This window comes from Phalangium opilio, unplaced genomic scaffold (assembly GCF_054372755.1).
Source record: "Phalangium opilio isolate 3A_F unplaced genomic scaffold, DU_Popi_V2 ptg000075l_1, whole genome shotgun sequence".
NCBI classification, from domain to species: domain Eukaryota; kingdom Metazoa; phylum Arthropoda; class Arachnida; order Opiliones; family Phalangiidae; genus Phalangium; species Phalangium opilio.
In genome coordinates this window covers 2339797-2364306 of record NW_028324184.1, presented here as the reverse complement: position 1 = coordinate 2364306, position 24510 = coordinate 2339797, and the positions used below count along the sequence as shown (strand labels likewise).

General features: G+C 36.3%; 2 protein-coding genes and 1 long non-coding RNA gene across 4 annotated transcripts; 1 reads left to right on the top strand and 2 right to left on the bottom strand.

The window, feature by feature from the left end:
* Positions 1-569: 569 nt before the first annotated feature.
* LOC149658771 (uncharacterized) lies at positions 570-17298 on the bottom strand. 2 transcript variants are annotated; one of them, XM_089844394.1, is made up of 7 exons: positions 17131-17298; positions 16983-17054; positions 15589-15720; positions 15371-15498; positions 14420-14508; positions 13659-14324; positions 570-1412 (listed from the first exon to the last, which is right to left on the bottom strand). In XM_089844394.1, exons 1-7 carry the CDS (start codon positions 17194-17196, stop codon positions 895-897), a joined length of 1671 nt encoding a protein of 556 aa, XP_089700520.1. In that variant the 5' UTR covers positions 17197-17298; the 3' UTR covers positions 570-894. The 2 variants fall into 2 exon arrangements, with proteins under 2 accessions (XP_089700520.1, XP_089700519.1); XM_089844393.1 differs by lacking the exon at positions 570-1412 and adding an exon at positions 1930-6857.
* Positions 17299-17304: 6 nt separating this feature from the next.
* Positions 17305-22898, bottom strand: LOC149658770 (uncharacterized). The gene is made up of 3 exons (XR_016369924.1): positions 22628-22898; positions 19980-20055; positions 17305-19883 (listed from the first exon to the last, which is right to left on the bottom strand). It is a non-coding gene; the product is annotated as an uncharacterized LOC149658770 (long non-coding RNA).
* A 56-nt stretch (positions 22899-22954) lies between these two features.
* On the top strand, positions 22955-24487 carry LOC149658769 (uncharacterized). Its single transcript, XM_089844397.1, has 2 exons — positions 22955-23647; positions 23716-24487. The coding sequence occupies exons 1-2, from the start codon at positions 23619-23621 to the stop codon at positions 24485-24487; spliced, it is 801 nt and encodes a 266-aa protein (XP_089700523.1). The 5' UTR covers positions 22955-23618.
* Positions 24488-24510: the final 23 nt, after the last annotated feature.

Below are 24510 nucleotides of genomic sequence, written 5' to 3'. Positions count from 1 at the left end.
TTGCGTAATACAGTCTTATACAGAATGCGAACTTTCCCATAAAAAACGTAAGGTACAATAAAATACACCTGACAATATGAACAGCCATATTCTGCCATTAAAGCTCCGTAGGTGCATGATAACACTAAAACAAAGTAGTGAACAAAACACAAGCAACGGTAAAGTTAAGCTTGGCGATAATTTTGCAATCTCCTGTTTCTGCTGAAACCAACTAGCACAAGAAGTGATGACAACGATGAAGTTATTAAAGAAGCAAATTAAGATTCAAAGCAAAAACATATTAATTAATTATTGTGGTAAACATATCATTCTTTAATAGCGAATACTATCATTACTGATATCATTTTAATATTAAATATTGTTAATGAATGAATGCATGGTCATATTCAATATTGTTCGTGACGGTTTTAAAAATAACTAACACAAATATAGTATCACTACCAGTGAGCATAGCGCGGCTCCTGTGGATCCCCTACAAGTTGATTTTCCTTACGAACTCCACTTTTGGCCTGGCGAAGCAAGAGGGATTTGTGGGCGGGATTTATACGTGAATGTATAAATCTCGCCCACTAGCCTGTGCCAAGCCAAACCCGGAGTTCAGGAGGAAAGTCCCCTTGTAGGGGATCCACAGGAGCCGCGCAAGTTTAAGACGTTAGGCTAGTTACATTCCCCAATTTTGTAATATCATATAGCCCGTCCGGTGACTATTCCCTAACGATAGGTTTTTACAAATTTTCAACAAACGAAAACTTTGTCTTAGTGAGTATCTACTACAGTTGTCTAGAACAGTAATGTTTGAAACGAAAATGAAAACACGTTGCGCAATTAACACATTTTGAAATGGTTCTTTAAAAGTTTTAAATTGCTGAGTATGCTTAAATACAATCCACTTAATTAGTCCATATGATTATAACGTTGATGTCTGATCAAATTACTCTTCCTCACACTTGCATAGTCACACTGTTCACATTTGAATGGTTTTTCACCGCTATGAATGCGTTGATGTTCGATTAAAGTACACTTACGGGTACTAACATAATCACACTCATCGCATTTAAAGGATTTTTTTTCACCAGTGTGAATGCATTGATGTCTGGTCAAATCATCCTTTCGCGCACTTGTATAGTCACACTGATCACACCCGAAGGGTTTTTCACCACTGTGAATGCGTTTGTGCATGATCAAAACATTCTTCCGCTTACTTGCATAGTCACACTGATCACATTTGAAGGGTTTTTCACCACTGTGAATGCGTTGATGTCTGATCAAACTACTCTTCCACGTACTTGCATAATCACACTGATCACATTTGAAGGGTTTTTCTTTGGTATCCTTTCGAATGTCAAGTTCAAGCTCCCTTTTATTTTCAGGTGAATATTTGTATCGAGTTGAACATTTTTTCTTGCATTTTCCTACAGAAAGGAAATAGATTATAATCTCATATGATATCATACAAGTCGAATCACAAAAATTTCAATCTTTAAAGGCATTTGATATAATAGTTTATGCTTAGGCTTGAAAAGACACAAAGGCAAACGAAACAAGTTCAGAAACAATAATAATCCATGTCCGAGTCGAAACAGCGGTTTCCAAAGGTTTGACTTTACCAAATCTAATATATGCGTTGAGAACGTGGAAGATTCAAACTTGACCCCACGTTAGACACTTGTGTAATACAGAATGCAAACTTCCCCATAATAAACGTCTAATAAAATACACGTGACAATATGAACAGCAATATTCTGCCATTAAACTACCGTAGGTGCATGATAACACTTACAAAGTAGTGAAAAAACACAAGCATGAATTCAAGGGTAAAGTAAAGCTTAGCGACAATTTTTCAGTCTCTCCTGTTTCTGCTGAAATCAACTAGAACTAGAAGTGATGACGAAGTTAAACAAAGGAAAGAAGCAATAAAATATTAATCAATTATTGTGGTAAAAATATCATTCTTTAATAGCGAAGATAAAGTTACTGATATACCATTTGTTATATTATATATGAAATGAAATGAAAAGTTTGTTTATTGTGCATAAAAAAAACTACTTACGTAGTTCACGAGATTACGCACATTGCGATAAGTATAGTACATAAAATCAAAGTAAATTTACAAATGGTTGGGGTCTAAACGATTAAGATTAAACAGATTGACATAGGAATATTCTTTAAATTTAACGGAACTTAACGAATTTTTCCAATATGTTCACAAAATATATCAATTGTTGTGCAGTGACGATTATAATTTTGTTGCATTCGTATAATAGGATTTAAGTGTTTTATAGGTACATAAAATGTGGTAGTTTTTCTTATTGCATGTGGCACTAAGAAGTACAGCCTGCTTAATAAATGGTATTATCCCATTGGACCGAATCCCATTCGACCGAAACCGCTTTTTGGTTTTTTATGGAGAATATATTTAAATTTCCAGCCCAATGGCGGGTTTCTGCTGAATGGGAATTTATTTGAAAGAATTAGTTAATTAAATGTCTGTGAGGATTTCGAATCACCACAGCAGCATGGTAGAATATCAGGCTTTTAATTCAGAGGCTCGGGTTCAAACCCAGAGAAGGAAATTGTAAGTTAGGTTTGGTTAGGTTAGGCTAATAATATTTTATAAATCATTTAACTATTCTACGCCTTTTCTAAAATATTTATGTTTAGCTTCATTGACTTCTCAAATAATATGCCTTTTCCAAAACATTACTGTTATGTTTGGTTAGGTTTGGTTTGGTTAAGTTAGGTTAGTAATATTTTATAAATCATTTAACAATGTTACGCCTTTTTCAAAATATTGATGTTTTATACCTTCATTGACTTCTCAAATAATATGCCTTTTTCAAAACTTTACTGTTATGTTAGGTTAGGTTTGGGTTCGTTATGTTAGGTTAGTAATATTTTACAAGTCATTTTACTATGGTACGCCTTTTCCGAAATGTTCATGTTTAGCTTCATTGACTTCTCAAATAATATGCCTTTTCCAAAACATTACTGTTATGTTAGGTTTGGTTAGGTTAAGTTAGGTTTGGTTTGGTTAGGTTAGGTTTAGGTTAGGTTAGGTTAGGTTTGGTTTGGTCAGGTTTGGTTAGGTAAGGTTAGGTTTAGGTTAGGTTAGGTTAGGTTAGGTTAGGTTAGGTTTGGTTTGGTTTGGTTTGGTTTGGTTTGGTTTGGTTAGGTTAGGTTTAGGTTTGGTTTGGTCAGGTTAGGTTAGGTTTAGGTTAGGTTTGGTTTGGTTTGGTCAGGTTAGGTTAGGTTAGGTTAGGTTAGGTTAGGTTAGGTTTAGGTTAGGTTTGGTTTGGTCAGGTTTGGTTAGGTTAGGTTAGGTTAGGTTAGGTTAGGTTAGGTTAGGTTAGGTTTGGTTAGGTTAGGTTTGGTTTGGTCAGGTTTGGTTAGGTTAGGTTAAGTTTAGGTTAGGTTAGGTTTGGTTAGGATTGGTTAGGATTGGTTAGGTTAGGTTAGGTTTAGGTTAGGTTTGGTTTGGTCAGGTTTGGTTATGTTAGGTTAGGTTAGGATAGGTTAGGATAGGTTAGGTTAGGTTAGGTTAGGTTAGGTTAGGTTTGGTTTGGTTAGGTTAGGTTAGGTTTGGTTTGGTCAGGTTTGGTTATGTTAGGTTAGGTTAGGATAGGTTAGGTCAGGTTAGGTTAGGTTAGGTTAGGTTAGGTTAGGTTTTGGTTTGGTTTGATCAGGTTTGGTTAGGTTAGGTTAGGTTAGGTTTGGTTTGGTTTGGTCAGGTTTGGTTAGGTTAGGTTAGGGTTAGGGTTAGGTTTAGGTTTAGGTTTAGGTTAGGTTTGTTTGGTTAGGTTAGGTTAGGTTACTTCTATTATTCGAACCTTACAGGAGGGATTTCTACAATTATAGTAACTAGTTTTATCCTTTTTCTTATTCAATTGAAACAAGTAGCCATTATTAATATAAAGAAAGCCGCCTTTATTAGCAATTCTCTCAGTTATCAATCACTCTTAAAGTTAAATTTTACATTTCAAACATCAATATATATATACAACGAAAACTGTAGGAAAAAAAAGCCTTAAAAAAGTGAAAACGTTTGCTTTTTAAATTTTGATATATATTTTCCCCAAACCGCACATTTGGGCTGTTTTCGATTGAATGGGAAACGCGTTCGGTCGATTGGGATTCGATCGAATGGGACACAAGCTAATAAATCATTTACAGAAATTTTGTTGTGGATAAGTTTATGCAAAAATCTAATATCTATAATTTCCATTAAATAATGTAGACTACGGATGTTCAAGTGATCCAATAGTATTTCGTATTTGTATTCCATGTGTCTTAGGAAAAAGATATGAGCATAAAAAATGAACTTTCTCTGTATGCCTTCGATCCGTTTTCTAAGATGCAGACTACACCCACTCCAGGCCAGGCAACCATATAGAGCCTTAGAACGAACTAATGTGAGGTATAGTAACCGGAAGTGTTTTAAAGACCTTAAGGGTCGGCAGATTTTTAGAGCAACTCCTAGAGTTCGCCGACAGCGATTAACTGTGTTAGTTATGTGCTCTCGAAATAGAAGGGCACGGTCAAATGTTACACCAAGGTCTGTTACGAGTATTCGTTGGGGAATGGTTGACTGGGCAATGGAGTAGGTGGCGCGAACTTCTCTACAAACTATAGTTTATAAGGGTTATATTCAATATTGTCGTGAAGGTTTTATAAATAAATAACACAAACATCGTATTACTAACAGTTTCCCGTTAAGACGTCAGGCTTGTTACATTCCACAATTTTATAAAACCATATAGCCTTTCCGGTGACTATTCCGTAACGGTAGGTTTTTAGTTTTTACAACTTTTCAACGAACGAAAACTTTTTTGGTGAGTATCTACAACAGTGGTAAAGAACAGTAATGCGTGAAGCGAAAATGAAAACGCGTTGCGCAATTAACACATTTTGAAATGGTTCTTTAAAAGTTCTAAATTGCTGATTATGCTTAAATACAATCCACTTAATTAGTCCATGTGATTATAACGTTGATGTCTGATCAAATTACTCTTCATTGTGCTGGTATAGTCACACTGATAACATTTGAAAGGTTTTTCACCACTGTGAATTCGTTTATGTACTATCAAATGACACAACCGCCTACTTGCATAATCACAATGATCAAATTTGAAGGGTTTTTCATCGCTATGAATGCGTTCATGTTTGATCAAATTATTCTTCGGCGTACAGGCATAATCACACTGATCACATTTGAAGGGTTTTTCACCACTGTGAATGCGTTGATGATTGATCAAATTTTTCTTCTGCACACTGATCACAGTTGAAGAGTTTTTCACCACTGTGGATCTAAGGTTTCCCACAGTTCAGTTTGCACATCTCCAAACTGATCAGTTTTCAGTTCGGTTCGGTTTATTTCTTAAACTGAACTGATAAAAACTGAACTGAAGAGATAGTTAAGTACTCTTTCGATCTATCGCGAGAAACGATATCAATACGTTCCCGCAAACATAAGTATAACAATAGATAACTGGCATCGTTTAGTATTGCATGCTGTATGATATTTTGGGGGATGTGTCACGTATATTTCATCATTTATGTCGAGTATATTTAATTACGCTTAGAAATAAGCTATTAATTTAAGTCCCGTGATTAGCTGGGACCCTCTGCAGAGAGACACATGCTAAAAGAATACCAATAATTAGTAACTAAAAAGGGTATCATAATTAGTTAATTAGTCAAAGTTAAATTTTTCAATGTTAATATTTAGTAGTTCGTAGTTAGTGAAATAAACATGACTCTTCAGGTATGGCACTTCACGATTCCAAAATACTTAGTAGTAGTAGAAAATGTTAGCGGTTAACAGTTACAATCTGGGTATTTTGGGTCTCTGACACCGTATTTTTCTTCTTGATAAACTCTGAAGGGGTTTTCGGTTCAGTTCAGTTATAACTGTAAACTGAACTGATCAGTTTTGTTTCCTGGCTGAACCGAACTGATAATTTCAGTTCAGTTTCAGTTTTAGTCCAAAACCGATTTGAACCGAACTGTGGGTAACCTTATGTGGATCCGTTGATGTCTGAACAAATCATCATTCCGTGTGAAAAAGTAATCACACTGATCACATTTGAAGCGTTTTTCAAAACTGTGAATGCGTTGATGAGTGATCAATTTATTCTTCTTCGTGCACGCATATTCACACTGATAACATTTTAAAGGTTTTTCACCACTGTGAATGCGTTTATGTACTATCAAATGACACTTCCGCCTACTTGCATAACCACACTGATCACATTTGAAGGGTTTTTCACCACTGTGAATGCGTTGATGCCTGAACAAATCATCTTTCCGTGTGAAAGAGTAATCACACTGATCACATTTGAAGGGTTTTTCACCACTGTGAATGCGTTGATGAGCGATCAAATCGTTCTTCCTCGCACTTGCATAGTCACACTGATCACATTTGAAGGGTTTTTCACCACTGTGAATGCGTTGATGTATGGACAAACTATTCTTCTGCGTGTACGCATTGTCACACTGATCACATTTGAAGGGTTTTTCACCACTGTGAATGCGTTGATGGGCGATCAATTTATTCTTCCACGTACTTGCATAGTCACACTGATCACATTTGAAGGGTTTTTCACCACTGTGAATGCGTTTGTGTATGTTCAAAACATTCTTCCGCGTACTTGCATAGTCACACTGATCACATTTGAAGGGTTTTTCACCACTGTGAATGCGTTTGTGTATGTTGAAATCATTCTTCCTCGCACTTGCATAATCACACTGATCACATTTGAAGCGTTTTTCTTTAGTATCCTTTCGAATGTCAAGTTCAAGATCTCTTTCATATTCAGGTGAATATTTGTATCGAGTTGAACATTTTTTCTTGGATTTTCCTACAGAAAAGAAATAAATTAAAACCTCAAATGATATCATACAACACGCTTCAAAAACATTGTTTGTTCAAAAGCAATTGATAAAATAGGTTATGCTTAGGCTTAAAAAGACACAAAGACAAAGAAATAAGGTCGTGAACAAAAATAATCCATGTCTGAGTCGAAACAGCGGTTTCCAAAACCTAATATACGCGTTGGGAACGTGGAAGATTTTTGAGTTCCTGGTGTTACTGATATCGGTATACGGACTAAATACCCCCAAGACAAAAGACCCCCGGTCGTAATCCCCCCTTGTTAAAAACGTACAAAATCCCCCGGTCATTTTCCCCCCATCCTAGTTAAGAGTACAAAATCCCCCCACTCTGTAGACAAAATCCCCCCACTCTGTAGACAAAATCCCCCACTCTCTAGTTAAAATCCCCCACTCTCTAGTCAAAATCCCCCACCCTCTAGACAAATCCCCCACGCTCTAGACAAAATTCCCTTGTCATAATCCCCCGGAAATAAAAAATACAATATCAATATTAACTAAAACACTGGAAGCCTCAGCGATCTGGTGGCGTAGTGGATAAGGCGTTGAACAACGGAGAGAAGAATGGTGGGTTCGAATCCCTGAAGGTACGTGAGTATTATCAAAATATAATTTGAATTATTTCGTTCAGTTTCATTCATTTCTAGGGTAGAAATAGGTTTACGTATTAGTAATTAGCGTTAATAATGGAGAAAAATTGGAAATACGAAACAATTTTTGTTTCGAATTGTTAACTGGTTGTGTCACTGACATTCAATATTGACATTCAGTTTGACAATCTTTTGATTTTATTCGGGTTCAATTGGGTTTGGTTGGTTAGGTTAGGTTAGGTTCGGTTAGGTTGGGTTGGGTTTGGTTGCGTTAGGTTAGGTTAGGTTGGGTTGGGTTGGGTTGGGTTAGGTTTGGTTAGGTTCGGTTGGGTTTGGTTATGTTAGCTTAGGTTAGGTTAGGTTAGGTTAGGGTAGGTTAGGGTAGGTTGGATTCGGTTAGTAATATTTTAGAAATATTGTAACAATGGTACGCCTTTTCCAAAATATTATTTTTACATTCAATATTGACATTCAGTTTGACAATCTTTTGATTTTATTCGGGTTCAGTTGGGTTAGGTTAGGTTTGGTTAGGTTGGGTTAGGTTAGGTTTGGTTAGGTTGGGTTAGGTTAGGTTAGGTTTGGTTAGGTTGGGTTAGGTTTGGTTAGGTTGGGTTAGGTTAGGTTAGGTTTGGTTCGGTTAGGTTAGGTTCGGTTAGTAATATTTTGGAAATATTGCAACAATGGTACGCCCTTTCCAAAATATTATTTTTACGTTCAATATTGACATTCAGTTTGACAATCTTTTGATTTTATTCGGGTTCAGTTGGGTTAGGTTAGGTTTGGTTAGGTTAGGTTAGGTTAGGTTAGTAATATTTTAGAAATATTGTAACAATGGTACGCCTTTTCCAAAATATTATTTTTACATTCAATATTGACATTCAGTTTGACAATCTTTTGATTTTATTCGGGTTCGGTTAGGTTAGGTTAGGTTAGGTTCGGTTCGGTTAGGTTAGGTTGGATTCGGTTAGTAATATTTTAGAAATATTGTAACAATGGTACGCCTTTTCCAAAATATTATTTTTACATTCAATATTGACATTCAGTTTGACAATCTTTTGATTTTATTCGGGTTCAGTTGGGTTAGGTTAGGTTTGGTTAGGTTGGGTTAGGTTAGGTTTGGTTCGGTTAGGTTAGGTTGGGTTGGGTTCGGTTAGTAATATTTTGGAAATATTGTAACAATGGTACGCCTTTTCCAAAATATTATTTTTACATTCAATATTGACATTCAGTTTGACAATCTTTTGATTTTATTCGGGTTCAGTTGGGTTAGGTTAGGTTTGGTTAGGTTGGGTTAGGTTAGGTTAGGTTCGGTTCGGTTAGGTTAGGTTGGATTCGGTTAGTAATATTTTAGAAATATTGTAACAATGGTACGCCTTTTCCAAAATATTATTTTTACATTCAATATTGACATTCAGTTTGACAATCTTTTGATTTTATTCGGGTTCAGTTGGGTTAGGTTAGGTTAGGTTCGGTTCGGTTAGGTTAGGTTAGTAATATTTTGGAAATATTGTAACAATGGTACGCCTTTTCCAAAATAATATTTTTTACATTTATTTTCTTCCGAAATAAAATTACTTTTTAAAATTTTGAAATCTTCATATAAATTGAAATCATTCTCTAGGGTATTTTGTCGTAAACACAGTTTGGGTGGAATTCGTCCTGGGGCTGGGGGGAATTTGTCCTAAGGCTGGGGGTATTTTGTCTTCGACATCCATTCGGGGGAAAATTGTCCGGGGGATTTTGTCTCCTACCTGAGGGGATTATGTCCTTTTCCTCTCTAATGGGGGGATTATGTCCAGGGGGGATTATGTCCTACATTCACTGATATCAACCCTGCAGCTTGGTCGAATTCGGGAATTAACTATTTGTGACTGTGTATGTCATAAAGAACAAACAGACAACTTTCTCCAATATATATGTATATATGATTCAAATATCAAACTTCATCCCACATTAGAAATTTGCGTAAAACTGAATGGAAACTTTCCCATAATAAACGTATAATAAAATACACGTGACAATATAAACAGCAATATTCTGCCATTAAACCTCCGTAGGTACATGATAACACCTACAAAGTAGTGAAAAAACAAAAGCATGAATTCAACGGTAAAGTTAAGCTTAGCGATAATCTTGCAATCTCCTGTTTCTGCTGAAACCAACTAGCAGTTAACAGTGTTAACTCTACCAATCTAATTTCCGGTTGCGGACGATGTGAAAAGATGACAACTACCTCGGGGTGAATTTGAACCACCGACCTCTGGGTTACCGTCCCACGCTCTAACCAACTGAGGTACCGAGGTCTACGACCTCATAGTAATTCAATTAGGCGTTCTTCTTTAATAGCGAAGATATCATTACTGATATACCATTTGTTATATCAAATATTGTTAATTATAGTTAAATAAAGGGTTATATTCAATATTATATATATTGTGATTCTTGCGTTGATGTCTGATCAAAATATTCTTTAGCGGGCTGACATAATCACACTGATCACATTTGAATGGTCTTTCGCCACTGTGAATGTCTTGACGTGCGATTAAAGTACTCTTACGGGTACTAACATAGTCACACTAATCACACTTTGAATGTATTATCAAAGAAAACGAGTTTAGAAACAGATCCATGTGCGAGTCGAAACAGCGGTCTCGAAAGACTTGATCTTGCCTAACCCAATTTATGCTTTCAGATTGTGGAAACTTTTAAAAGGTAATAAAAATATGTATACTTATAAAACACATTCAATATTATTTGTATGAATGATATCCCACGTGAACCTAGGAGGTGCACAAATCTGACTGTTGAATATATTTGCAGTGATGTCACCGGGTTCGATCAGGGAGGGGGAATGGAAGCTTTCCCCCTGATTCGATTATTTAAACTTATAGAACCGTCAGAGTCACTATTTAGAGACAACGTACAGTCTGCTTTATGCCTTTAAATGTTTAGCTAGTGTGCATTTTACTTTCGATCCAGCCCGAACCGTTAAATCTTTGCAGAGACAATTGTAATTAAACATTAATGTGCTTTGCACATTGCATTATCTAAAGAAACTTTGTTAAACCACCCGATGTGTACCTATGGAGGACTTATCGCCGCTATGAATGTGTTTATGTGCAATCAAACTACTCTTCTGAGTGCATCCAAAGTCACATTGATCACATTTGAAGGGTTTTTCGCCACCGTGAATGCGTTGATGACAGATCAAATGCTTCTTCATTGTGCAGGTATAATCACACTGATCACATTTGAAAGGTTTTTCAGCACTGTCAATACGATTGTGAATGCGTTTGTGTATGATCAAATTACTCACACGATTACTACCATCCATGATTTTAAACCATACGGATGTAGTTCACTAGGCAGATTGTTCTTATAATTAGCAGAATAGATGAAAAACCACTTGATTTTCCTTTTCACACTCCCATTGATGATGGCATAGCTATTTGAGATTCCATAGTTTCAGTGCATTAATAACGCGGAAAGCTGGCAATGACGAATTCGCGACAACCGATTTATTCTGATCAACACTATATAGTTCCACGCAGTGTGGATAGGTGGCGTCTACGTAGTTTTCGCTAGCGAATAGGTTCATGTCTGATGTGTTTGTGTATGATCAAAACATTCTTCTGCCTACTTGCAAAGTCACACTGATGACATTTGAACGGTTTTTCACCGCTATGAATGCGTTGAGGTGTGATCAATTTACTCTTCTGCGTGCACGCATATTCACACTGATCACAGTTGAAGAGTTTTTCTTCGTTACCCTTTCATACGCGACGTTGTAGGCCTCTGTACGTTTCTTGTTCAATTTTCCCATAGAAAACATAGAAACCACTAACATCATTTACAATTTATCATCAAAAATAAAATGATATTCAATTGAACTTCATGGAAAAAGGTAATGCGTACGAAAACGCGGTGATACAGAAAAAAAAGGCGTGTTGAAACAGTGTTGTTCAAGGCGTTTGCTGGTAAATAAACACGCATATCATAAAAAGGGAATGAAGATTAACTTAACTGGCGAAAAGAAACCTTGGCTCGAAACCTGAAAGGTTGTACTTTTAACTTTCAGCTGATTTTGAGGGAATCAAATGCTAGGTGACGCTGCGTAAAGACAAGTTACCAATTTATTAATTTCGTTCTGTCAAAGTATTTTTGCTCGAAATAAGCACCAGCGATGATAAGAAAAGAGTGAAGACCCTTGGAAAAACGGGGTATTTTAAGGGTTTGTTTCATTATTCAAAACGATGAAAGGTCGTTTAGTGCTACAGTTCAAAGTATGTAGAATCTTAAAAATAACATAAAAGGTGTGAACGTTTTGTCCAACATATGTTACAACCACAACGACTGAAAGTGAGCATCGATTAGCGGCTTTTGGCCCAAGATTAGTTTTCATCTAAGTTTAAAGTTTTCATCTACGTTTAAAGCGGAATTTGGTCCAAAAACTGAACACACTGATTTTCCGGCAGGAAGTCCGTGTCTCCCACATTCGAGATTTTTGGAAGAAAAAAAATTCTATGAGAGCGGTAGCTCTCTTAGATAAGACTTCATACTGCTCTTAATGTATAAGGAGAGTTTTTTGTTTGGATGTAACTTTTTTTGTATTGTATTAACTGTTTTGAAAAAAATCCACAGAACTACAATTCTGGCCCAGGAGAATATTTGCAAAGAGTTGAACGCTGCTTCTCGGATTTTTCTTCAGAAAGCAAACAAACTGAAACTTCTCACAATTTGAATCAAACACATTGTACTGTTCATCGCACTTGATAAAACCGGTCATGCCAAGTACTAAAATGACGCAAAGTTAAAGAAAACAAGTTCGGAAAACAAAAGGAATAACGCTCCGAATGGAGATGACTGTCTCCGAAGATTTCATCTATCAGAAAGTGGAAACTAATGGTTGTTTATCATCAAGAAAATATTTAAGGTTTTAGTCTATTGCAATATAAATCTGCTTTTGGAAGGGAAAATAATAGGTGACGGAGTTAAAATGTAAGTAACTGCAATTCCTTAACACGTAACTCCAAATTAACTCACGACTGTGTGGGATACATTTGGTCCTGGCGTTACCCTTATGAACTGAATATGATGTTATGTAAAGTGCAAAATTTTGAAAGAGTCGGATATCATCATAATTTAAGGATATGATTGCCACTCCTCCGAGGAAGGTAGTCAGTCACTCAGCGTAAGCGGTGTATGTGACAAAATCATGATTTGCTTAATGCAACGATGAAGTCGGAAGAAAATAAAACGTCTCGGATAGTTTGCCACGACAAAAACATTATTTTGCCGAAAGGCTCTACCCAAATTTCAAGGACGTTTACCTTAACACCATTTTCTCTTTAAAATCCTTGTTTCCCATACATTAAGTAATTTTCAATATATTACAAATTGTATATGTTACATTTTCAATAATAAATCGTTTCATATTTCATTATAAGTAAGACCAAAAGCGGTAAGAATTCACACGCAAAGTACGCATCTTGGGCCTAGGTGAGCTACACGATATATTTGAAACGCCTCGTATAGAACCTAACACGCGAAGGACAATTATTCGGTGGCGCGGTTCCTTCGGCACTACCTTAAGAACCGATTGACCACTTGCATAGATTCGAGAACTGCTATAAAGACGGAGTAGGGTCTCAAAAATATTCTTTCGATGAGATTATTCACTATTTCAAAGACCATTGGGAGTAAAGTACTAAGGTCTTATCAATCTGAGCAACGTTTGCTTGGGCTCTTTAAGACACCAAGAACGGCCGGGTACCTGTATTTTTAAAAGGGAATTTTTTCTCGTCCGGTGGCCACGGAGCTCAGGCTCAACCGCTGAATTTAGGTAATCAAGTATTGAGCTTAATATTATCCGTAGGAACAGTTTTCCGTTTAAATTAAAAAAGTTAAAAACGTATTAAATTAAATGAGACATAACTTTTAGAAACTTAAGCCCTCGACTTAAGCTAAGGATTGAGGATTAGACTGAAAAATCCCAGGGAAGACGGAAGAAATGAGGGTTGGAAAGGACGGGGTTAAAAAACCTGTTAGGGGAACTACCACTAGAAAATTTCGAAACATGCTCATGAGGTTTCTACTGTAAGTGGGTCAATTTTGACAATTTTTGAGTTTTATGTTCCAGTCCCGAAAACCGTTGCTGACCCTAAGCGTAAAATGACTTACCAATTTCCGAACTGGCAGAAGTTGCATTACTTTCGTAATTATTTGACGAGCTACTTTCGGATGCATCAGAGCTGGACACTGAAGTATTATCTTCAACTTCAATCGGCACTCTTGGTAAATCGCTTGGCAAGTACAGTTTCATAGCTTGATTTTGTCTATTATCAGTTTTTCTTGAATCGGTCAAGTTCATTTTGGATTGGTTATCGTTAAGATTCTTCTCTGGAGCTTCTTCTAGAGAATTGCTTTCCATATTTGCGTCAAGCGACGACAATTCCCAACGTTTTTCAAGACGCAATTTCTTGGATCGAGTTGCTTTACTCTCATTTCCTCTCTTTGTCGAAGAAATTCGTGATTTAGGATAAGAATTGTGAATTTTAAGATTTTTCTCGAGAGGCGAATCTGTCGTTGGGACAGGAGACATTTCCAACTGTCTTTCGCCCTCAAGGTTTGGTAAATAAGGAACACAGTCACTGTATTTTAGTTTAGGAATACATAGTTTCATAATTCGCGTTCCAAGACCAGCGTTTTTAGCCTTTTTCGAGGTAGTTTTAGTTTGGGATGAGTTTCCTTTGCCAACCTCCGCGTCACATCCGGGTGATTCTTCCTTAATATCTTCAGTCAGCGTGCCTTGGACATTGCAAGCACCTTCAGCTTTTACCAACGAACCTTGATGATCAAAACGAAAAAATAACCCTAATAGTTTCATTAAACTGGAACTACATCAGATTGCGTGTCAGGATTACGATAATGTGACACCATACCTAAACCAAATTGCTCGAGGTCCGTGGCTTCCACTTTAAGCAGACTTTGGTAAATGTTGCTGGGTATCTCAGCTGGTATACTTGGCGAACTACGCAAATAAACAAACCGTCAAAACTGATATAGCAACAGCAACATAAGATTAATACATTTTATCAGAAGGGGATAATGGAAGAAGGATGACACTCTGTAACCTCTTAATACTTTGGTTATATGTAACATGATTCTTCCCAGGCTCACCCAGTCACCCTTCTTGAACATTTGCTTTCCTGCTCAACAAACTTCAGATGGGCATCACAACGTGGGGTGAATTCTATAACTGCTTGGTACTTAATCCTCAGCAATCAACCCACAAACCTTGATTATCTAGACGTGGGACAACAATCCACAAGCGCATGCGCCTTGGCAAACATTTAAGCGCCAATAGAGTAACGATGAGGGAATTATTTATCGCGTATGCGCATGATTCGGTTTAATAGTAACCTTGCTCCAAATGTAAAATGATGTTGGAAAGAATCATGTTACAATTACCCAGCCGCTTTGTGGTACACTTCTCTCGAATAATTACATACTTCTGATTTTATTCACGATTATCGTGGCAAGGCTTAACGAATCAAGTTTTATGGACGCAAATTAGTCAGTGAAATAAAAAATTACACTTGAGCTTAACTTAACCATAGCCGAGAGAAAGCAAATTTTCCCGCTTTATTTCTTGTAAAAATACAAGGGAACGCTATTGGTGGAAAGAAGGACTAAAAAGAAAGCACTATTTCCATGACTAAGCTCGCGAGTCGTATTGGTTCGATGCCTATCGGCTCGGCTCGACCTTAAAAATGCTCGCTCGTTAATTAATCAAGCCTCCAAAGTGTCGGCTCGAGCTCGTGAACAGTCCTAGTTTTAGATCCGCCCTCGTGCACAAGTTCTCATTGGTTCTTTGCTTTAAATAAAAATACCTTTGTATTTGTTCTTCTGTTTGTTGATTTATCAGAACAGGATGAGATAATTCCTGTTCATTCAGTCCTAAATCATTTTCAACAGGTTCTAACTTCACACATTCAATGTTGGCTCTTTCACTTTCCTCCTAAGTTATAAACAAATAACAATAATTGAACTAATACTTTTAACCCGATTCTCTTTCACATCGACTACGAAAATGAAGAATGTCACAAACCATCAGGTCCTTGATTTCACTTTCCAACTCATTAATGACCCCATTGAGCCTTCCAATTTCATCCAGTTTCTCATTTATCGTAAACAAAGTTCTCATCCTCTCTTTTTTCACGTTTGATATTAAACCATTACACTGAAAAAATAGGCTGCATTACAAAATAGGACTTCCTTCTACGCAGAATGTCTTTTAAAGTGTGCAGAAAGAAAACAACAATGACGTGAACAAAGGGGGGATCACAAGGGGTTTTTTCGTCACGGGCGCCAACAGAGGGCGCGATAGCTTTGCAAGAACTATAAGCAAGGCTGCAGTTTGTGTGTGTGTAGGCATAGAGCTCCCACAAGGCTCTTGTGGAGCCCTTTAATAACTCTATAAATGGTCGAGGGATGTGTTTCTAATCACCCACAAATAAACATTGGTTTACTTAAGGTTTTTCTATTGCGATTTCTACTTTAAAGCAAATGTCAGCTCCTGTGGCGCCCGAAACACGATGATTGACCTTCTACACACCAATTTTATGTAGCCAAAGGCAGGAACCAATCAGAAATCGTCCTCAAGGGCCAGGGTTGTTGATTTTTTTTTTATTAAAATTGGATTTTTTTTTATTTTTATTGAACTACTAGATAGTAAATTACCAACATGAAAACTTTTGAGTCAAAATTAACCAAAAGCAAAATAATCATGACATTTAAGCGGCTATTGGATCATTTCTACAGAGTTATTCTTATTGTTACTATTCAAATGCTTGTAGAAAAAGACTAGCTTGATCGCTGTTTCATTTCCTAGCCTATAGAGTGCTGTCAGTTGTGACGTCAGATCCAAGGTTAAACGTCACGAGTCTGCCTTTACCAATGGGCGGCCATGACAGTTACCGTTTTTTCTTTATGGGAAAACAGCATGGGTGACGTCACACCGGCGCTTCTGACAGCACTCTATTTAGAATCTTACTCCAGTTAAATTTGACCACGAGTGGCAAGACAAACTTGGAGTTTTGGGAAAAACATAAACTGAAATATGCCAAAACCATGGTTCTTTTTAATTATAGTAAAGTTTCTTAAACTATTTCTTGGAATCTTAGAAAACATTTTTTAAAAATAAAAATAAATACTTGATTTTAATCAAATGATTTTTTTAAAAAAATCGTTTGATTCAAATCATGATTTAAATCACTGATTTAAATCCAACTGATTTAAATCAATGAACTGTGTCAAGGGCGGAGCTAGACCTAGCCTTAATAAGCTTATTGGGTCAGTCAACTCCACCCCTTGACTATGGGAGCATCTAGTGCCGTTTTTTTTATACTAAACCAGAGTCACAACTGAGACTTGCTTTAAAGGGATACTAAATTGGATGGCTGATGCTGTACTGGTCAAAGCGCTATAATCTTTGAATCTCACCTTGGCTTTTAGTTGCTTTATTTGTTCATCTTTGCTTAAGTGATCACAGTTGCAATCATTCTCCTCCATTTCCTGTAAACAAAGTCCAGTTTTTTGAAATTTCAAATTTCTGTGCAAACCACGTATAGTCCAATAATTTCTCAAGTACCTCTTTTTGCGCCACCCTTTGAAGACTTATTAAACTCATTTCGGAAATGTCCGACTCTAAAGACATAACTTTTCAAACTAGAGCCATTTTATCAAAAACAAACAACAAATCCTTCACGAAAATCATTCCCCCAGTGTTGCCAAAAAATTGAGAGAGAAGATAGAAAGGCTACAAGTTACAGAATAATAAAATTTAATCCGAAAATTCAAAACCCCTTTAGGTTGGGGCCAATTTTGGTTGAAATTGTGTAGCAGTCATTGTAGCAGACGATCGTATAAGTAAGGGAGCACGGCAGCCATGGAAATAAGACAGGTTTACAGGTCCAAAACCACTTTATTAATTACCAGTGTGGGAAATAAGGATTTTTTTAAAACTGGACCTGTGGCCAGTAGAGCCTAGGTATTTTAATTAAAAAACTGGCCACGGTGCCACCTACCACTTTTAGCCTCAAAAATCAGGCTTTCGTAATTTATGGCCAAATTATTTATTCTGGACAATATTTGCTAGGGCGTAGGCTTAGTAGGTTAGATTTTATAGGTATGGGTATTTAAAAATATTGGAGTCTTAAATTAAGAACTATAAGTCTTTATTGAGTAATGCTAAATTAAAAAATTCGGCCCGTAGGCAGGGAGTTGACACTCCATTGTTATCTTCACATAGACCAGACCCAAACAAGACTACCGAGAGATTATCTTCCCTTTAGCTAACTGCAAAAATCACTTCATCTAGAGATTCCACACTGTGTGTAGAGCGTAGACAGACATACGAAACCCACCCATAATCCCACTCCCACAATTCAGGGAAAACAAGCACACAGCGTAGAAGCAAAGACGAGACAAGTTTAGGGATTAACATAGTATTTATTTAATGAACCAAAATCTTGAGGGGGAAAAACTTTGAATTAATTAAGTGGCCACCAGGGCCAGTAGACCCCGAAGCGTTTAATTTTTAAACTGGCCCAGCTAATTTTTAAACTGGCTATTGGCCTGTAAAAGTGCCTTATTTCCCACACTGTTAATTACTCAGACTTGTTTTTTTATTCAAAAACAGAGGGTCACGAGCATAGATGGGCACTATCATATCATTTGATAGTTTTACCACTTGATACTATGGGGCGCCAAACAGGACAAAATTCGTCTAAATAACTGGTATATCTTAGTCGAAATGTGATATATTTTAGTCGAAATGTGATATTTATTAGTCGAAATGTTATATATATTAGTCGAAATCTGATATATATTAGTCGAAATCTGATATATATTAGTCGAAATCTGATATATATTAGTCGAAATCTGATATATATAAATTAGTCGAAATCTGATATATATTAGTCGAAATCTGATATATATTAGTCGAAATCTGATATATATTAGTCGAAGAGTGATATATATATTAGTCGAAGAGTGATATATATATTAGTCGAAGAGTGATATATATATTAGTCGAAGAGTGATATATATATTAGTCGAAATCTGATATATATTAGTCGAAATCTGATATATATTAGTCGAAATCTGATATATATTAGTCGAAATCTGATATATATTAATCGAAGAGTGATATTAGTCGAAATCTGATATATATTAGTCGAAGAGTGATATATATTAGTCGAATAGTGATATATATTAGTCGAAGAGTGATATATATTAGTCGAAATCTGATATATATTAGTCGAAGAGTGATATATATTAGTCGAAATCTGATATATCTTAGTCGAAATCTGATATATATTAGTCGAAATCTGATATATATTAGTCGAAATCTGATATATATTAGTCGAAGAGTGATATATATTAGTCGAAGAGTGATATATATTAGTCGAGATCTGATATATATTATTCGAAGAGTGATATATATTAGTCGAAAAGTTATATATATATATTAGTCGAAAAGCGATATATATTAATCGAAAAGTTATATATATATTAGTCGAAAAGTTATATATATATTAGTCGAAAAGTTATATATATATTAGTCGAAAAGTGATATATATATTAGTCGAAAAGTGATATATATATTAGTCGAAAAGTGATATATATATTAGTCGAAAAGTGATATAAATTAGTCGAAAGTTGGTGGTCAAGAGTGACACTTGTTCAATCTCCGGGTGGGATTGTGGGGGTCAACAGATAGAGGGGAAGGTAAAATTGAAGCGTGGAAAATGTTTTGTTAGCTCGTCCCAGTCTTCTGTTCTTTAAAATAGCAGAAAGTCACAATATTGGTATCTCTTAGAAACAAAATTATTCAAAATGAAGTCTGTATTTTTTAGATTAGGTTTAGTTATCATTGTTTTCTGTTTACATTGTAATTGTAACGAAGTTGAGGACTTCATTCGTGAATTAAGACACGCTTACGAGCAATGTTTGCGACACTGTTATTCAATGGATATTAATGTTGTTGAAATAAATCATCGTAGGCTACAAGGCCACTGCAGAGTTTTGGAAGCAATTTTAACCTCTGTTCAACGTAATCCCGATCCAAATGGCGTCCTTCTTAACTTAGTTCAAGTAGTATATAACGGATTTGCTTCTTTGGTTAACGAAATGGAGGATATTATAAACACTAGGGAGGAAGTAGAAGAACCTTACATTTGCCCTGTTTTGCGAGAATGCACTGTAGGAAGGCCGCGATATCAATTAACTATTGAGCAGATAGAATTTTGTCGAAGTACACTCGGTTTGTCGTGGGTGAGAGTAGCGTCATTTCTTGGAGTAACAGTTCGAACACTTCAGCGACACCGTTCTTATCTTGGCCTGGAAAGTGAAAATTACGAACCTATAACAGATGCCCAACTTGACCAATTTATTACAAATATATTAAATAATAATCCCAACATTGGAGAAACGTACGTTATTGGTGCCTTGCGAAGCTCGAGATTAAGAGTGCAACGATGGAGAGTGAGAGAGCGACTAAATATATTGGACCCTGCACAGAAAAAAATGTGTTAGGAAATTGAACACAATCCCTGAACATCTTCATGCAACACTCTCCTATACATGTTCAAAAATGAGAACATGTTCAAATAGAAATCTGTTCTTTTTTCTAATGCATTCAAGCCATTTTGTGTTTGATTTTGAACGTGTTTTTATTTAAGTGTTCTGCCTCTGAACATGTTAATTATGTAGAAAATGTGTTCAGGAGCTGAACACAATCCCTGAACACCTTCATGCGACTCTTTCTACTATACATGTTCAAAAATGAGCACATGTTCAAGTGAAAATATGTTCACTTTCTAATGTGTTCAAGACGATTTTTGTTTCGGTTTTGAACGTCTTTTACGTGTTAAGCATACACTCTAAGAAAATGGGGCGCGTTTTAACACCTTTAAAAGTAGTTTGGGGCCAAATTTGACATCATTACAGGTGTTCATTTACACCCCTGAAAGGGTTTAATAACACTTATGGAGCAATTGGTGCTATAAAATGGTGCAACAGAGGTGCAGTTTAACACCTTTTTAACTCTTATATCGAACTAAAACTTAATTTTTACTCTCACATGAGTGTTGTGCAATTCTTTAAAGGGTGCGGCATAGCACCTTTCAGAGTGTCGCATAACACCTTTCAGAGTGTCGCATAACACCTTTCAAAGTGTCGCATATCACCTTTCAGAGTGTCTCATAACACCTTAAAGAGTGGGTGGTTTATTAGCAATCAGTGGTATATTCACAGCAAGGTTCCACTTTGAGTTAAATTAAGAGGAAAGTTCTTACATGCAGAACTATACCGCTTTAAGCAATGCTTGCAGGGCCGGATTAAGAGGGGGGCGAGGGGGCACTGGCCCCCGGGCGCAAGTCTTGTTGGGGGCGCATAGAGTTAAACTATTCCCTCTTAGGGACATTTGCTGTTCTGTTTTTTTCGACTAAAGGGGGCGGCCCCCGGTGCAAAATTGCTTAATCCGGCCCTGAATGCTAGTTCTAGCATTCAGTGTGAAACTGCATAAAAGTTGGTAATTTTTACCGACTTAATAGCCTCTGAAAAAGGCAGAAAGTTTTTAATTACTATAATTTCATCGGGTATTAAGTTGGTTTTGGAGGCCATAATATCCAAGCAGTAGATATAAACGTTCTTGTTAAATTTAATAATCTCTTTTCACTAAGAATTTTTCGAGCACCAGAAACGCGTTTGACCTAATCTACTCTACAATATTTAAAAAAAAATTTCATTTTCTACTCTAATGATTCTCAAAATAAAGATAAGACATGTCACAAAAGTTGGCGTCTGTAGTCGCCCTACTAACATAGTCTCGTTTTTTTGTGTCGCACAATACTTTTAAGAGTATCGCTTAACACTTTCAAGAGTGCAGTAGCGTTGCTAGGGTTTGAAATTTGGGGGGAGGGGGGGTGGGGGGTTTAAGTTTATTATTCGTATATTAAAGATTTACAAACTTTTATTAATAAAGAGTACGGAACCGATCAGTTAGTGACTATGAGACAATTGTGGATGAAAGAATTTCACTCGTCTTTTATAAGTTCAGTTTCCGTTTGCTTTTAGTCCCCACTACTGTTTGATATTGAAATTCATCTCTACAAAGATGAAACTGAACGAAATTATCATAATAATTTTTTACACTATATTGCTACAAAATTTTAGGGGATACGAGCAATTTTTTAGTAGAATTTACGGATTATTTTAAGGGGGCTAACTTTGAAATTTTAGGGGCGCTAAAGCCCCCAAAAAGACTTAGCGACCCCACTGCAAGAGTGTCGCATGACGCTTTTAAGAGTGTCACCTAACACGTTTCAGAGTGTCGCCTAACACGTTTAGCAGTGTTTTACAAAAGTACAATACCCTCTGATTACGAATTTCTTTGTTAATTTTATTTAAAGGATAAAAATATATTCTTTCATGAATATCATCTTTAAAAAATGCTTAACAATCAAGTTTTTCAATAATTTTTTACTGTTTGTATTGACTTTAATATTAAAACATTAATGAAAATGAAAGACCTTATTTAAGAAACCCGCAGTACTATAATTTTCCATTTTTAATTTCAAAACGGTTTTAAAAAGTTTTATTTTACACCGAATTTACACCTTAAATTGGCCCCACAAAAACTCAAGGTAATAAAACTCTCTTTGGGTGTTTTTAGGTGTAAAAAAAGTGTTTTCTTAAATTACACTTCCCTTTCTTAGAGTGTACGAACATGTTAAGTACAGTCGCCGCAATTAAAAACTTTCTCTCTCGCGACGTCTTGTTTCAACAATAAGCCGCAAATTATTGATCTGATACAATTGATAAAAAAACTTATCGTATATTGTTGTTTTAATAAAGATTTGCGGCTTACTGTTGAAACAAGACGTCGCGAGAAAAAAAGGTTTTAATTGCGGCGACTGTACCTCTCTCATTCTAGAGTCCAAGAGAGATATGTACGAGAATTTCTTACTTGTAATTAATAATTAATAGGTATTACTGTACTGAGGTTTAAGTTATTTTGCTAGTAAAAGGACTATTAAGTATTGAAATATATTTTTGTCTTGTAATAGTTACTTAAAACTTACCCACAAAAAGGATTACACCTTTAATATTCTGAAGGGCCAAGGCTTAAAAATCCTGCCCAAAACTTATGTGCTGTTACTTTCGGGATCGGTTTTCTTATTAGCACATTAGCAGCAGTAAAGGTTGCAGACGAATTTTAGGGAATATTAAAATTTCCCAAACATAAGTAAATGCAATTGCAAAAATGCTTTGTCAGAGAGTTCGTCTCATCGTCTGCGCTTTGCCAAGAAACGTTTTCAAGGCGTATAGTTAAATTAAATTCGCATTCCAAATATTTATTATTTAAAAATATGCTTACCAGTCTGGTGATTATTTTAGAGGGGTCTAAGTTTGAAATTTGGGGGGGGGGAATAGGGGGCTTTACCCCCCCCCCCCCGAAAAAAAGGCCTAGCGACGCCACTGAATCATTGAATTGTATAATTACTTCAAGTTTAAATTCATTCCTGGGCGACAAAGAAAAACCATGGATATAAAGAATGCGCGTGAGGAAATAGGTTTTCACGCTATATGATAAGCAACTTCCTATCTCCGACGGGACCTTATTCGGTGTATACTCTGTTCCAGCTTTAGTCGTCAGCACGCACAAAGCTACGTTACATAGAGATCTAGCTTAGAGTGTGCTGAGAACCAAAGCTGGAACAGAGTATATATCGAATAAGCTTCGACGAAGTACGCCTTCAACTACAAGGTTTACAGAACATGAAAACAAATGATCGCGTTCGCTGTTCCTAAATTTTTAATGCGTTCATTGTGAAAGTGTTAAGATTTTGTGTTCAACTGTTACAATTTTTCCAAATAGAAACAAAAATTAGAAGTTGAACGCCAAAATTAAGCGAAGTGTTCAATAAATTACACTTTTTCATCACTTAAACATATCAAGAAACCAAAATCTGATTTTTGAACACAAAAATGTGTTCAAATCATTAACACACTTTTTTCTGTGTGTGGGAAGAGCTCTTAGACGACGAAATCTTATCCCAAGACGAAGATACAATGTTCAAGGAGCTAATGCTATTTTCTAAGTGAAAACCTCAAGTCGTAGACCGCGAAAATATGAATTGAGGGCATCCTGATAAGATTTTATTTACAGGCATATGGATTCGAACCATAAATTGATAGCTTGGAGACTCGTGTTTCACGGATGCATCGATGGATACAGTAGATACTTAATTTATTTGCAATGCTTCTCTAACAACAGAGCGAGCAGTGTTTTGGGTCTTTTTGAAGAGGGCGTCAGGTCTTATGGATTGCCTCTAAGGGTTCGAGGAGACAAGGGCATGGAGAACATTGAAGTTGCTAGATTTATGTTGAATAATCGTGGCTTGGATAGAGGTAGCTTTATAACAGGTCTATCTGTGCATAACCAACGTATAGAACGGCTTTGGCGTGAAGTAAATCGTCTAGTGTCATCCTATTTTAAAGGCATTTTCCGGTTTATGCAAGATGAAGGCTACCTTGATGCCGACAATGAAATGCACTTATACGCGTTACATTTGGTATTCTTACCGAGAATTCGAAAATCGTGTAGATCGCTGACCGAAGCTTGGAACCACCATTCCTTAAGCACTGAAAATTCTTACTCGCCTATTCAACTTTGGTGTATGTCAACCATGAATGAATTAGACATTCAAAATGCTGATTTTGAATACGTTAACGACCCTTTGTTATACGGCGTGGATGAGATTTCCAGCATTCCCGTTGAAAGTGACAACAATGTTATTGTTGACGAGTGTGCTTTTTATCCTGGTGATGCAATTCATGGAGAACTTCTGAATTCCAATGATCTCACTTCCGATGATGGAAATCATGGAATAAATATTTACTTACGAATATTAGATTTTTTACGTAGTCCAGAATTTTGACACAACTGAAGAAGATCAATGAA

Bases quoted from the DNA above. Each gene is read 5' to 3' on its own strand.
- LOC149658771 (XM_089844393.1), bottom strand. From the start codon at position 17,196: ATGTCTTTAGAGTCGGACATTTCCGAAATGAGTTTAATAAGTCTTCAA. The intron at 17,055-17,130 runs GTACTTGAGAAA...CTTTGTTTACAG, and splicing joins AAAGGGTGGCGCAAAAAGAG to GAAATGGAGGAGAATGATTG. The intron at 15,721-16,982 runs GTGAGATTCAAA...CTATTTTTTCAG, and splicing joins TAAAGCAACTAAAAGCCAAG to TGTAATGGTTTAATATCAAA.
- LOC149658769 (XM_089844397.1), top strand. From the start codon at position 23,619: ATGTTCAAGGAGCTAATGCTATTTTCTAA. The intron at 23,648-23,715 runs GTGAAAACCTCA...TTTTATTTACAG, and splicing joins GAGCTAATGCTATTTTCTAA to GCATATGGATTCGAACCATA.